Source organism: Rhineura floridana, chromosome 7, assembly GCF_030035675.1.
Source record: "Rhineura floridana isolate rRhiFlo1 chromosome 7, rRhiFlo1.hap2, whole genome shotgun sequence".
Classification (NCBI taxonomy): domain Eukaryota; kingdom Metazoa; phylum Chordata; class Lepidosauria; order Squamata; family Rhineuridae; genus Rhineura; species Rhineura floridana.
Window position 1 is genome coordinate 36,940,481 of NC_084486.1, and position 12,434 is coordinate 36,952,914.

At 43.6% G+C, this 12,434-nt stretch overlaps 1 protein-coding gene across 2 annotated transcripts in view; it reads right to left on the bottom strand.

The window, feature by feature from the left end:
• Positions 1–12,434, bottom strand: part of UNC5B (unc-5 netrin receptor B) — a 208,579-nt gene that overhangs the window by 68,316 nt on the left and 127,829 nt on the right. For both annotated transcript variants that reach the window (XM_061635254.1, XM_061635253.1), the window contains exon 3: positions 859–1,080. In XM_061635254.1, coding sequence (XP_061491238.1) covers positions 859–1,080 — 222 coding nt within the window. The remainder of the gene's footprint in view (positions 1–858; positions 1,081–12,434) is intronic.

Genomic DNA, 12,434 nt, shown 5'->3' on the forward strand with positions numbered 1-12,434 from the left:
TTCTCTCTTTAATATGATTTTAGTATCTCAATATTTTACTCTTGCAGAATAAGCTATACTTGCATGACATTTTGTACAGTAGAAAAGTTTTAAATACTACAAGTATAACCCTATACTGGTTTGCTGGTTATAATCTTGCCTTTATCTATCCTGATGATGATGATGATATATTCTGCATTCTCAATTTTCTAATAAAGATTTTTTTAAAAAATAGCTTGTTTGCCATTATTGGCCTTCTTGTTGAAGGACCTCTGGTAAGCTTGTACAGAGACAGAGGTTGAAAAAACACACACCACTGCTTGGGGAAATGTTTCTCCTTCAAACAATCTTCCCAGAATTCCACTGAATAAGAGACAGACTGGGAAAACTTTTGTCTTGGAGCTTTTGTCAGTTTTAATTCCCTGCTATCTAAAGAAGGGAAGCCATTTATATTTAAAAGATATAAATATATTATTTAACAGATGTCTCAATGGGAATAAATCATCCCATGGGTGTAAAATATCATGCTGGAACTGGCTTAAAGACAGGGATGAGTGGAAGGGGACACAGGGCTGGGCCAAGATATTTTGCTACCTGGGGTGAAGTACAAGATGCCCACCCATTCCCTCTGTCTGGATTGGCAGATGTATCTTTCCTCAATATTAGCAAAGGAACAATATTAGCTTAGTGGACTCACTTAGGCTAACTTAGTGGGTGTAGGCAGGCCATGTGACACACACAGTAGTGTCCTCTAACATCCTCACTGCCACTCCTTGATCCCCAACACCTGCCGCCTGAGGCAGCTACTACACTGTCTCTAGTGGAAGGTCCAGTCCTGCGAGGACATGAGAGATGGTCTAATCCTCCAAGGCTTCTCACCTGTGATTTCATCCAAGCTCTCCGTGGTGAGATGATCATTCTGATTCACCCACTCGCCATTGCACTTGAAGTAGATCTGGGTAGCAGGGTTGGCTCTGCAGATCAGCTCCACAGGCTTGTTCTTCACAATGTAGGCATCTTGTGGCTCCAGTAGGAAATGGGGAAGAGACTCTGCAGGGGCTGATGGGAAGGAATCTGGAAGCACCTCTCCATACTCAATCCCTGCAATGAAAGGATGAGAAGTGTGAAAAATATAGCTCTGCATGCTTCAAGCAGCACTGTGTACCTCATCACCCAACATCAGTTATTGGCTTTAAAAGAATGTCTGACTGCCAACAACTTTTCTTTCGAGATTTTTGACTCCTTGTCATTTGCAAACTCCTTCATTCTTTACCCCCACTTTGTTAATATATTCTCACAGTCATTAACCCAATTCAGCTTTAACGATCTAGGTCTGATATACCATTATTTGCATGCAAGGACTATAACCACACCTCCAACTACCGTTTCCTGGTTTGGAAGTATTGCATTAAGGTGCTCAAGAGAAAAGAAAGGGAGGACAGAGAATACAGGCACAACAGTTGTTCTCAGTTCAATAAAGGATGATTTATTGGACGGAGAACACTGCATCTGAACCATGTCATTGTCACTTCCTTTGTCTCGGACGTGGATCCTTAACAGAGATGCAAGCAAGGAAGCACACTTCTCAGTGGGACTATTCTGACAGAACCAGCAGATGGAGTTACTTGGAAGTAAATCCCATTAATTTAAGTAGCACTTGCTCATGGGCAAGTCAGGAACATGACAAAGAGACAGAACCTGGAAGTCCCTGGCTCTACCATGAACACTGTAGAAGGCCTCAGGCAAGTCACTATTGCTCAGCCACCTTCCTGCCCCTCTCAACCATAAGGGGATACCACCCTGCAGGATTAATGAGAAATAAAGTGCTTTGAATATCCTAAAGCACAGGTAGACAATCTGTGGTCCAAGGGCCAATCTCATTATTTTATCAAGCCCCCAATGCCTTCTAAACCTGCCCCAGTAACTGGTTAAAGAACAGGAAGCAGAGAGTAGGAATAAATGGACAATTCTCACAAAGGAGGGATGTAAGTGATGTGTTCTAGCTAGAGATGTGAAGTCCTGGGGGGGGGGAATGGGATTTTTTCCCTTCCCCAATGTTTTTTGTCCCCCCCCCCAGCCTTGACATCTCTAGATCCTCCAAGGATCAGTACTGGGATTTGGGCTTTTTAAGTTGATCATAAATGATCTGGAGTTATAGGTGAGCAGTGAGGTGGCCAAGTTTGCTGATGACACCAAATTGTTCAGGGTGGTAAGAAAGAGGGTTGTGAGAAACTCCAAAAGGATCTCTCGAAATTCAGTAAATGGGCATTATAATGGCAAATGCAATGTAAACTAGGATAAAGTGATGCAAAAAAACCCTAGCTTCATTAATATGCCCATGGGGTCTGAACTGGTGGTGCCTGATCAGGAAAGGCAGTTGTGGCTGATAGCTTGATGAAAACATTGACCCAGTCTGGCCACCACGAGCATGACAGATTTCCCCTGAGGGAATGAGATCTTTGACAAAATAAAATAAAATAAAAGGCTGCCCACAACTTTTTGAAAGCCTTATACAGATGATAAATATAATTATGCCTCCCAAGTGTGGGTAGGATTGCAGCCTTCATGTATTACAGCCACATGGCAGGGATCTTGATTGCACTCTGAGTCACTTAACAATAGAGCGATAGTTGCATGATAAAACTGGAGCCAGACTGGCAGGCCCTAGGAGACACAGGACACCCAGGTCTGGGTGCCATACTCCTGGCTTTGAGCCCTGAAGAGAAATAGGTACTCTTGGGTAAAGTAGCTCATACCCTGGGGAGACCCCTACGCTCTGTAGAAACAGAACAGCATCTGTAGGGGAAGATACATAATATGTGTTCTGGTGGGGGAAGAGTCCAGAGGATGTTCCTCCTACATGGGCAGCCCTGAAGGATGAAGCAGAGGGCGGGGGGAAAAACCTCTTAAGTACAAAATATAGGACAGAACATAAGCAATAAGTATTTCATATTCAGAGAACATTCTCCACAAGGCTATAGCAATTTTGAAAGGTATTACAACATAGATCGACATTGCTCCCACACCAATATTTCTCTCTCTCTCTCTCTCTCTCTCTCTCTCTCTCTCACACACACACACACACACACACACACGAGTAAGGCAGACATCATGAGCTACTATTAATCCCCCCAGACCTCTGAGTCCTGGCACAGCTAAGACAAGCATGGTATTCCTGTGTCATTTCATCGTGCAAGCATGCTTTGTATTCAATCTGCTTGGCTCTCCTAAGGGTCTTCATTGACAATGCAGGACAAACAGGAAAAGTAAATAAGTAATTGCAATGAAACCAATCTCTGGGATTGAAAACCCGGGCCAGAGACACCAGGCAATCCCAACAGTCATTGAAATGGATTTACAAGAATCACAGGACGCTGGTTTGTTTCACTAAAGAAATGGTTTCTTGGATGGCATATGGCCTTCGACTGCTAAGTCATGAGGCACAACCGGGCTGTCGCATCATATTTTTCTGAGGGGGGCTTTTATTTATTTATTTAGTCAAGAAAGGTGGGAGACTCAGAAGACAAGAACTGAAGAGAGAGAGTAGAAGAACCATACCGGGGGGGGGGGGGAGAGAAGGGAGGGAGATGGACATATATGGCAATAATTTAAAAGTGGGTCCTATGTTACAGACTGGAATAAAAGCCCTAGATTTGAAAAAGTCAAAGGAGACTAAAAGGATTAAACAAAAGCAAAGAGGTCCCCATGAAAAAAGAGGCTGTATACCGGACCAATTCCCTCCCATTCTGCTTCTCAGAGACACCCCCCCTACTCCCACCGTGGTTGCCTCCATCATAAGCAGCACAGGCTAAAGGTAATGCATTGGTACCATCCAAACAAGCACCAGCAAAATCTTAAGATTGCCAATGTTGGCCACATATCAGCAGGACCTGCCTTTTGAGTTCTTTAGAAAATAAACCCCAAAGGAAAGAATGAATAGGCCCAACGAAGCTAGCTGCCTCCTGACCAAAAATCAGCCTGTGAACACACGCACACACACACACACACACACACACACACACGAGTCAGCCATTTAAGATCCATTTAGGAAAATTGACTTTCCATTTCCATTTTAACACAGCACTAGGGAAAGCAGTAGGACATTTGTCATAATCCATTAACTGCTCTTTTGGAAACAACGAATTAAACTCCAGGCTAATCTCTCTCTCTCTCATGTTCCCTGATTTCCACGTTGCTGCTGCCAGGGGTCCCTTTCCTAATTTCATTTGTGGGTCTGTAATTTTCTCAGCACCCTACCAATTGCACAGGGATGCAGAGTAATTAGGGCACACAATGTCTTCCTGGCGAGTCCTTGTGAGCTGCTGCACAGCTGCAGCCCAAAGCAGTTAGCTGGGAACCCAGGAGCATCCCAGAGTGGAATGGAGGAGGTAGAAAGTCAGGGCGCAGGCAAGATGATGTTTTTGTGATGAATGGGCCTTTCTGGAGCTAAAATTGAAAAGGCTCAAGTCCAAGATGAGTATTAAGAATAAAATGCCCTGTAGTGTAGGTCCCATAGCTAAACAGAGTGGTGCAGTGATTACAGATTGTTCTCTCCAACAGCCTGTTGTTTGGGCTTTGAATAAAAACCATTCATACATTAAAAAAAACTTAACCGAGAGAACAACTGGCATTCAAATTTGACAAAAGCCAGGATTATCAGAATTCCCTGGGCCAATTTACATGAATATTTGGAGACAGGGAAGATACATTAAGTTGCTGACATTCCATTTTTTTTTAAAAAAAAGGTGTCCTTCCCCCAACCAAATCTCTTGTAAATATTCTGGCACAATTTGAGCTCCAAACACCCAGTTCTGCCACAGTGTTAAATGTTTTCCAAGACATCGTTAACCAGAAACAAGAACATACTTTTTTATTAAAAAAAAAGGGAGTGGAGGAAGTAACATTGATTTTGCCAAATCATAACCATAGTGTGAATCAGTTGTGTGTGACTCTTTAAACTGGCAGATGGACAGTTAAGTAATAATGCATCATATACTGGGTTGTTCAAGAGAACAACTTTTTAAAACTCAGCAAGGATCATTTCAGCACTGGAACAGCTCCAGTAAATCTCAGAGCCATCATTGTAACCTTCCTCTGGTGGTCTCTCCCTCGCCCCCATCCCCATAGACACACCACATTTCAGCAAGCAGAGATGCAACAGTTTATCTAAACCTCAAAGTCAGTGCTTCCTTTCCAAAATCCAGGAGAGGATCTGCTGTGGTACAGTCTCCTTGTAACATAAATGTTGTTGGAGCTTCACGCTCAGCCAACAAAATGAAACAAGAAGGTAGCACAAATCCCAGGGTATGGTCTGAAGGCATGGGAGCCCAGCATCTTGCTGAAGCTAAGCAGGTCTGGATCTGGTCAGGCCCTGGATGGGCCCATGATGAAACAAAGGCGGGATTTAAATGTAATAAAATAAAATAATTAATAAATGCCCTTTGGATCACGGGAACATAGAATAAAGGGGGCTGAAAATCAAAGCAGGGAACTCCATGAGTGTCACTTAGCATATGTGGTCCCAACCATGCAACAGGCACCTATCACGTGTGAGTGTGTGTGTGTATGTGTGTGTGTCTCAGCCCAACCTTAGAGGTTGATAAGATACCTAATTTTATGTACCATCTCCCTGATGGCACCACAGAAACACAGATAAGGCACATAAATATTGATTGCCCTCCACTCTGCCTCTCCTTCATCTGCCTGAGGAAGGAAAAAGGCATTTATGTTCTATGCCTGAGCTGCAGGCTGTTTTTATGACTTTGTTTTACAGCTATAATGCCAGGATCATTTATAAAGGAGGTTTGTATATAAAGAATGTAAACATTAGAAATCCATTAGTCTCTTAAAGTGCGTCTGGCAAAGTTCTTCCCTCCCAAGTCACTTCCCTCCCTCCGCCCCCTTGGTAATCTACACGTCCTCTCCCAGGCAGAGCTGAGGGGAATTTCAAAAGATTACAAGTACTTAAAGATATATTATCCCTGGCCAGGATTGTAACACAGGCCTGAAGCTACCAATTAAGTTTCCCATTGCTGTTTGCTTGCGCTGCTTTTTTCTTTTTCTTTTTGCTGGTGTGTGTTTGCATATGTGCATGTGTGCGTACACAAACTATTCAAAACCCCAGGATACAGGACTAACCGCATAGCACTTTGCAAACCAAAAATGCCTACGCTTCTGCCACGGAGGACACTTCTGGAAGGAGAGTGCCATTCATCTTTCGGCTCATGACATTCTTTCACCGTCAGCCTCTAACTCTGGGCACCTGAGCTCCTGCTGAAAGATGCCCCTCAGCTAAAGGGATGTCCCTTGTTCCTGAACATGACAGCTCCATCGGATGTAATGGATGCCCCGTATTTCAGAAGAGCCTTGCTCAATACATAGCGCTTCACAGAACAAACCCGGGTGCTTCGCAGCCTGTTAGCAGCTGCATTGGTCCCAAAGAACGAGAGTCACAGAATGTGAGCTTGGAAGTAGGTGTTACGACAGTGCTGTCATAAACAACAGCACATTCCTCCTCACTTTCCCAAGTCAGCATCTGGGTTTCTCAAAGCATGTTGCAACATCATTGTCCTGTAAATTTCCCCGAGCCTGTATCAGCCAACCAGTGAAATGCAGGGAAAACTTGCAGCATGGTGATGCCATGTCCCTAGATGTTAAAGGACTGAGGAGAAGGAGCCACAGGGCTGCTGGCTTTCGCACCAGCCCCATGTCTGCTGTAACCTCTAGTTCTTGCCTGAGGGGACACCTTTTATTTGGAGGGTTCAGTGTTTGGAGTCACAGTGAATTCATGCTCATATCCATCTCCTCCACCCTGCCCTCCAGATGTTGTTGGACTGCAGCTCCTATCAACTGTCCCAGCAAGCATGACCAATGGTCAGGGGTGATGGAAGATATAGTCGAAAACGTCTGAAGAGGCAAATGCTATATTAGGCTGCATTAACAGAAGTATAGTTTCCAATTCACATGAAGTACTAGTTCCCCTCTATTCAGCACTGGTTAGGCCTCATCTTGAATACTGTGTCCAGTTCTGGTCTCCACACTTCAAGAAGGATGCAGACAAACTGGAACAGGTTCAGAGAAGGGCAACAAGGATGATCAGGGGACTGGAAACAAAGCCCTATGAGGAGAGACTGAAAGAACTGGGCATGTTTAGCCTGAAGAAGAGAAGACTGAGGGGAGATATGATAGCACTCTTCAAGTATATGAAAGGTTGTCACACAGAGGAGGGCCGGGATCTCTTCTCGATCATCCCAGAGTGCAAGACACGGAATAATGGGCTCAAGTTTCAGGAAGCCAGATTTCAACTGGACATCAGGAAAAACTTCCTAACTGTTAGAGCCATATGACAATGGAACTAATTACCTAGAGAGGTAGTGGGCTCTCCGACACTGGAGGCATTCAAGAGGCAGCTGGACAGCCATCTGTCGGGAATGTTTTGATTTGGATTCCTGCATTGAGCAGGGTTGGACTTGATGGCCTTATAGGCCCCTTCCAACTCTACTATTCTATGATTCTATGAAGATCACTGGGTTGGGGAAGACTGACTTAGAGGTTCACATGGGAAGAGGAAAAGCAAAAAATTGGTATTGCGTTGCTAGACTGATGAGGTTTGAAAGATAATAATCATACTATTATTGTTATTTATAAACCATCTCATGTTGCACTTTATGCAAGAAAAACATGGGGTTACCACAGAACTGTAAGAAACATAGAGCAAGTCAGACACTCTTCTCCTTTGTGCTGTCTAATGTTTCAAATGCAAAAAGCAAGCTTTGGAGTCATAAAAAGGAGTCTCTTTACTTGTTTCTTGCAGCTTCATAGCACCTCACTCTTTTTTGACACTTGATCTGCCTATACCATCACATACATCCACAGGAATTTTTCAGCGGGGGGGGAGTAAATATACATTCACAGATACATACGTATATACATAACTACCATCAGAGAACAGGTCTACCATTTTTGGTAGATCTGGTGACTGAATGGCTGTGAGACCTTGGCTGATCTGGCCTCTGCGAAACTAGCATGTAGATTACCCCACCACTGTTTCTCAATGGGTAGTCCTGCTGCCCATCTACAGGTAGATCTGGCATCCAGATGATGTCCTTTCACCCACAGCTGAAATCCACAGTTCTTTCTCTGGTTTCCTCCGGCCTTTAATTAATTTCGCTCTGCTGCTGCAATCAACTTCTCAGCCTTTCTGCATTTCCCCCCAAATACAAAACTGATCAGGATAAACAATGCTGGAGAACACTATCTCAGGCTTGGTATATAGTACTCGAACTCCTCTTCCCACCCCCCAAGCACAAAAGTTATAACAATACTGGGTTACGGTGCAAAGCTAATGTCACCCACATGCTCACAGCTATGATCCCACTCTCTGTAATATGGATATGATACTGATGGACTTTATCTGCAATGGCATTGGCAGAGTAATTCTTTAAATATATACAATCTCAGGAGGAAAAACACATCCAAGTTTTAGGTGGGGGTTACAAAATAAAACCCGAATCTTTGCTGTTATCTTTTGTTTTTGGGTACCTTTTTGCCTAATCACAATTACATTAAAATCCTGGATACCTGAACTGTTGTTTTTTTTATTGAGGAGCAATCACTTCTCCACCAGGTTAGATTAACATAAAAAGCTCAAAGATTAACCACAACGTTCCTTCTATAGACAATGGACTAACTCTAGACTTCTCTTTGTCTAACTGGCAAGATATGTTTCCCTAAATGTCAATAATTCATATGGCTTCTTTTGTTGGCTAAAACATCAAAAAGCAGGAGCAAGCAAATGAGCATAGTAGTACCTCCAGATTTTGCCTCATATCTTGGGTTCTATAAGGGCTAAGGACTTCCTGTTGAAAGAAAGAAAGAAAGAAAGAAAGAAAGAAAGAAAGAAAGAAAGAAAGAAAGAAGGGAATCTAGAGAATATGGTTCATTGGGGAACCACTATTCCTCCTCCCCCCCCCATCACCCATAAATACTATCCACCTCCACTATTCTGACACCGGTAGAAGATGCCTGTTTTCAAGCAACAGACCTAGTTCATTTACACAGCCATCAGGAAAAAGCAAGAGTTTTCCTTAAATTCTTTAATCTCCAAGTCCCAACTTGCCTTCAAAGTATGACTTCCTGCATGTTGATGCTACATTGCAATAGGACAAAACTAGCACATACTGCCATGTAATGTGACTGCAAAGAGTCATGTGAAACAGCCTGCTCACTTATCTGGCCTAGTAGGAAAAGAAAAAGAAGTGGGTGACAGACTGCTTCACTTTTGCTCAAGGCAATAAGAACATCCTCCTGGGGGTATGTCAGAGGCTCATTATTAATCCAAATCAAGTAATTTTCTTTAGCCAACTAGACACTAGTTGTTCCTTTGCTGATTATAATTGATGCTATCTGGTCATCAGAAGTTGGGGTTGTGTACCTTTTTTTAAAAAAAATTGAGAAAATCACAGATGAGTCAGGGCTTAATTTGGAGAAAATTGTGGGCTTGTGGATTTACCCTAATTATTGTTTTCCTCCCCTCAGTGATCTGGATCCATCTCCAGCATTTCTATCTGTCCAAATATCCTTTTAGTGATCACAGGAAAGGAGAACATGCTCCTAAATAGGGCCTGATGGCAATCTAGAATTGTCCCCCCCCCCAGAAAGTATGAAATGATGGCCTCCTGAGATAAGACACTACCTTTATTTCTGCTCTAGAATGCACAACAGTCTTCTAAGCTCACAAACATCTACCACTCACCTGGCTCTTAACTGCAGCTGGTCACCTATCTAGCTGCTAGATGTGCATAAGGCTCCCGGCTCTATAAGTTCAAAATCCTGGCACCCGAGAGAGATATGGGGCAGGCCCAGTGGTAGAGCCAAGAGGCAGAGCCCAGTGTTTTATTGTTTTAGTGGGACCAAGGGCAGCAGTTTTTATCACATCCAAGGGCAGAGTCTCGTGCAAAAGCTGTTTATTCAAGGTATAAAATAAACAAACAACAAACACACCCAGCTTAAATGGAATGAGAAGAGGTGAGGAAGAGGTGAACAGCTTTGCATTTCTGACAACAAATCTGAAATCAAACAAAACAAAACACTTGCCAGTCCATTTCTTTATTGGCCAACTGACAACCCTTGATGGGTAATTAGTAGCTCAGAGGTTCAATTTGCCCTCCACCCCATACATACCCATTCCCAAACATCCCACGCATCTTAGCTACTTCCTCTCACACAAGCAGAGGGTATTTTACCTCCACTACCCTCATGAAAAGAGCAACAATGATGTCCCACAAAGAATCCTATAGACTGTTAAGAGTGCTGGAAACTGTAGATCTGTGAGAGGTAAACTACAGTTTCAAGAATTTTTTTTTTGTGGGGATGTGTTTTAAATGTATTGTGTGTATCTAGCCAATGACTCTCCGCCAGATCCCCATACATGAATACAGGAAACTGCCTCATATGGAGTCACTCTAGGCCATCATTTCTCTATTCAAATTGGCAGCTTCCCAGAGTCTCAGACAGAGTTGCCTTTCTCGGCATCTGCTCCTTGGGATCTTTTAACTCAGGGGTGGGGGAACTGTTTTCAGGCCAAGGGCTGCATAGCCCTTATAGAAAGTTGTTGGGGGCTGCATTCCAGTAGTGGGCAAGATCAGATGAAAAAGTGGGTGGGCCAGACCCACACAAAATCCCACACCCTTAAGACACTCACAGGGAAAGCTATTTCTGACAGATACAGACACATATTTTTAATTCTTAGAAATTTCACCCAAGCTTTAACTTTTGTTTTCTATATATACTTTTTTCAACAGTTTGTAAAAAAATCTCACCAGTACCTTTTACCTGTCCTGACTGTGCAAAAAGCAAAACACTTGGTAATCCCAGTAGAAGAATGCAAACAACACCAGTGCATAGATGAACTGTATGACCTGCCTTACAATTGAAAACTTCATTCAAAATGTAATTGCATCCCCAAAAGTGCATGTAATTGCCAAATAAATGGATGATTTTTTTTATATTTGCAAGAAACAAATATTCTGCTCTGATCACCCTGCAGCAAACCTTCTTCTAGAGGAAGGAACTGCAATTGAACACTTTACACAACATCAGGGCCCTTTCCCTTTCCAGCTGCTCCCTGCTGAACAGGTGATGGGTGGGAAGTGCCAAATAAAATTCTGTGGGCCACATCTGGCCTATCACCTGGGGGTTCCTCATCCCTGCTTCAACTGGAGATGCTAGGGATGGAGTGGGGACATTTTCATACAAAGGTACTGCTCTACCATTGAGCTGTGGCCCCTCGCATTCAAGAGCCATGGCAGAAAGAGACAGCAGAGATGCATCAGAGAAGGATTTTGCCAGAGACTCTGTGTGTTATTGCTCCCACTAGGGAGAATTAAGTTAGAGCCCTTTTTCTCAGCTCACATGGGCAGAGCTACCAACATGGATGACTTAAAAAGAGGATTAAACACATTCATGGAGAATAAGGCTATTCATGGCTACTAACCATGGTGGCAATGTTCTACTCCACTGTTGCGGACGGTATGACAGCATACCAGTTGCTGGGAATCACAGGCGGGGAGCACACTGTTGCACTCAGGAACTGTTTGCAGGCTTGCCATAGGCATCTGTTTGACACTTTGAGAACAGGATGCTGGAGATGGCCCTTTGGCCTGATCCAGCAGGGCTCTTCTTATGTGCCAGTGTTATTGACCCTTAAAGCTCTTGCTCAGCTCAAAGTGAAGCTACTCACTGCAAAACAGGGTGGCCAACATAAGAAACACTTCTCAGCCCCCCAGCCTTTTTCATTCAAAACATACCCCCCCTTAAACAAAACAGTAATTGGCTGCGGCTTGGGATCATAAGCTGACCAAAGGCTGTTGTGGGAACAACAATAGTTGCCTTTGCCTTCTTTCTTTCTTGAAATCAAACAAACACACACACCTAAAACACTATATGGTGCCTGGCCCAATAACACTATATAAAAAACAGGTAAAGCACTGGATGGATAACAGAGTTGACAATGATGGCAGGAGAAAATGCCTCTGCCAGGCAGGTTATGCAAGCTGGTGCTCAAGTAAATCACAGTGAAGGGGGGGGGAGAGAAAAAGATGTTGGGTTGGAGAGAGAAGGATGATCAGGGGGAGGGGGAGGAAGGAGGGGGGAAGTAGCATGCAGAGCACATTTATCATAAGTAATCAAAACAGTCTTTCAGACCCCTTGTTCCCAACCCTGGCTCATTCCAGCCAGCCTGGCCACCCACTGCATGGGAAACCTCTCTTATTCTCTCCACTCAGCTGATGCTCTCAGTGGGGGGGGAACCCATTTATTATTATGGAGGGGGGCATGCAATGCACACAAAACAGCCTTTTCCCCTTTCACATAAGTTGCATTGTGGGCAAATGGATGGATGATCTTGGCTTCTCTTCATGTAAAAAAAAAAGGCAAGAGGCGAGCTCTGTTAAAGG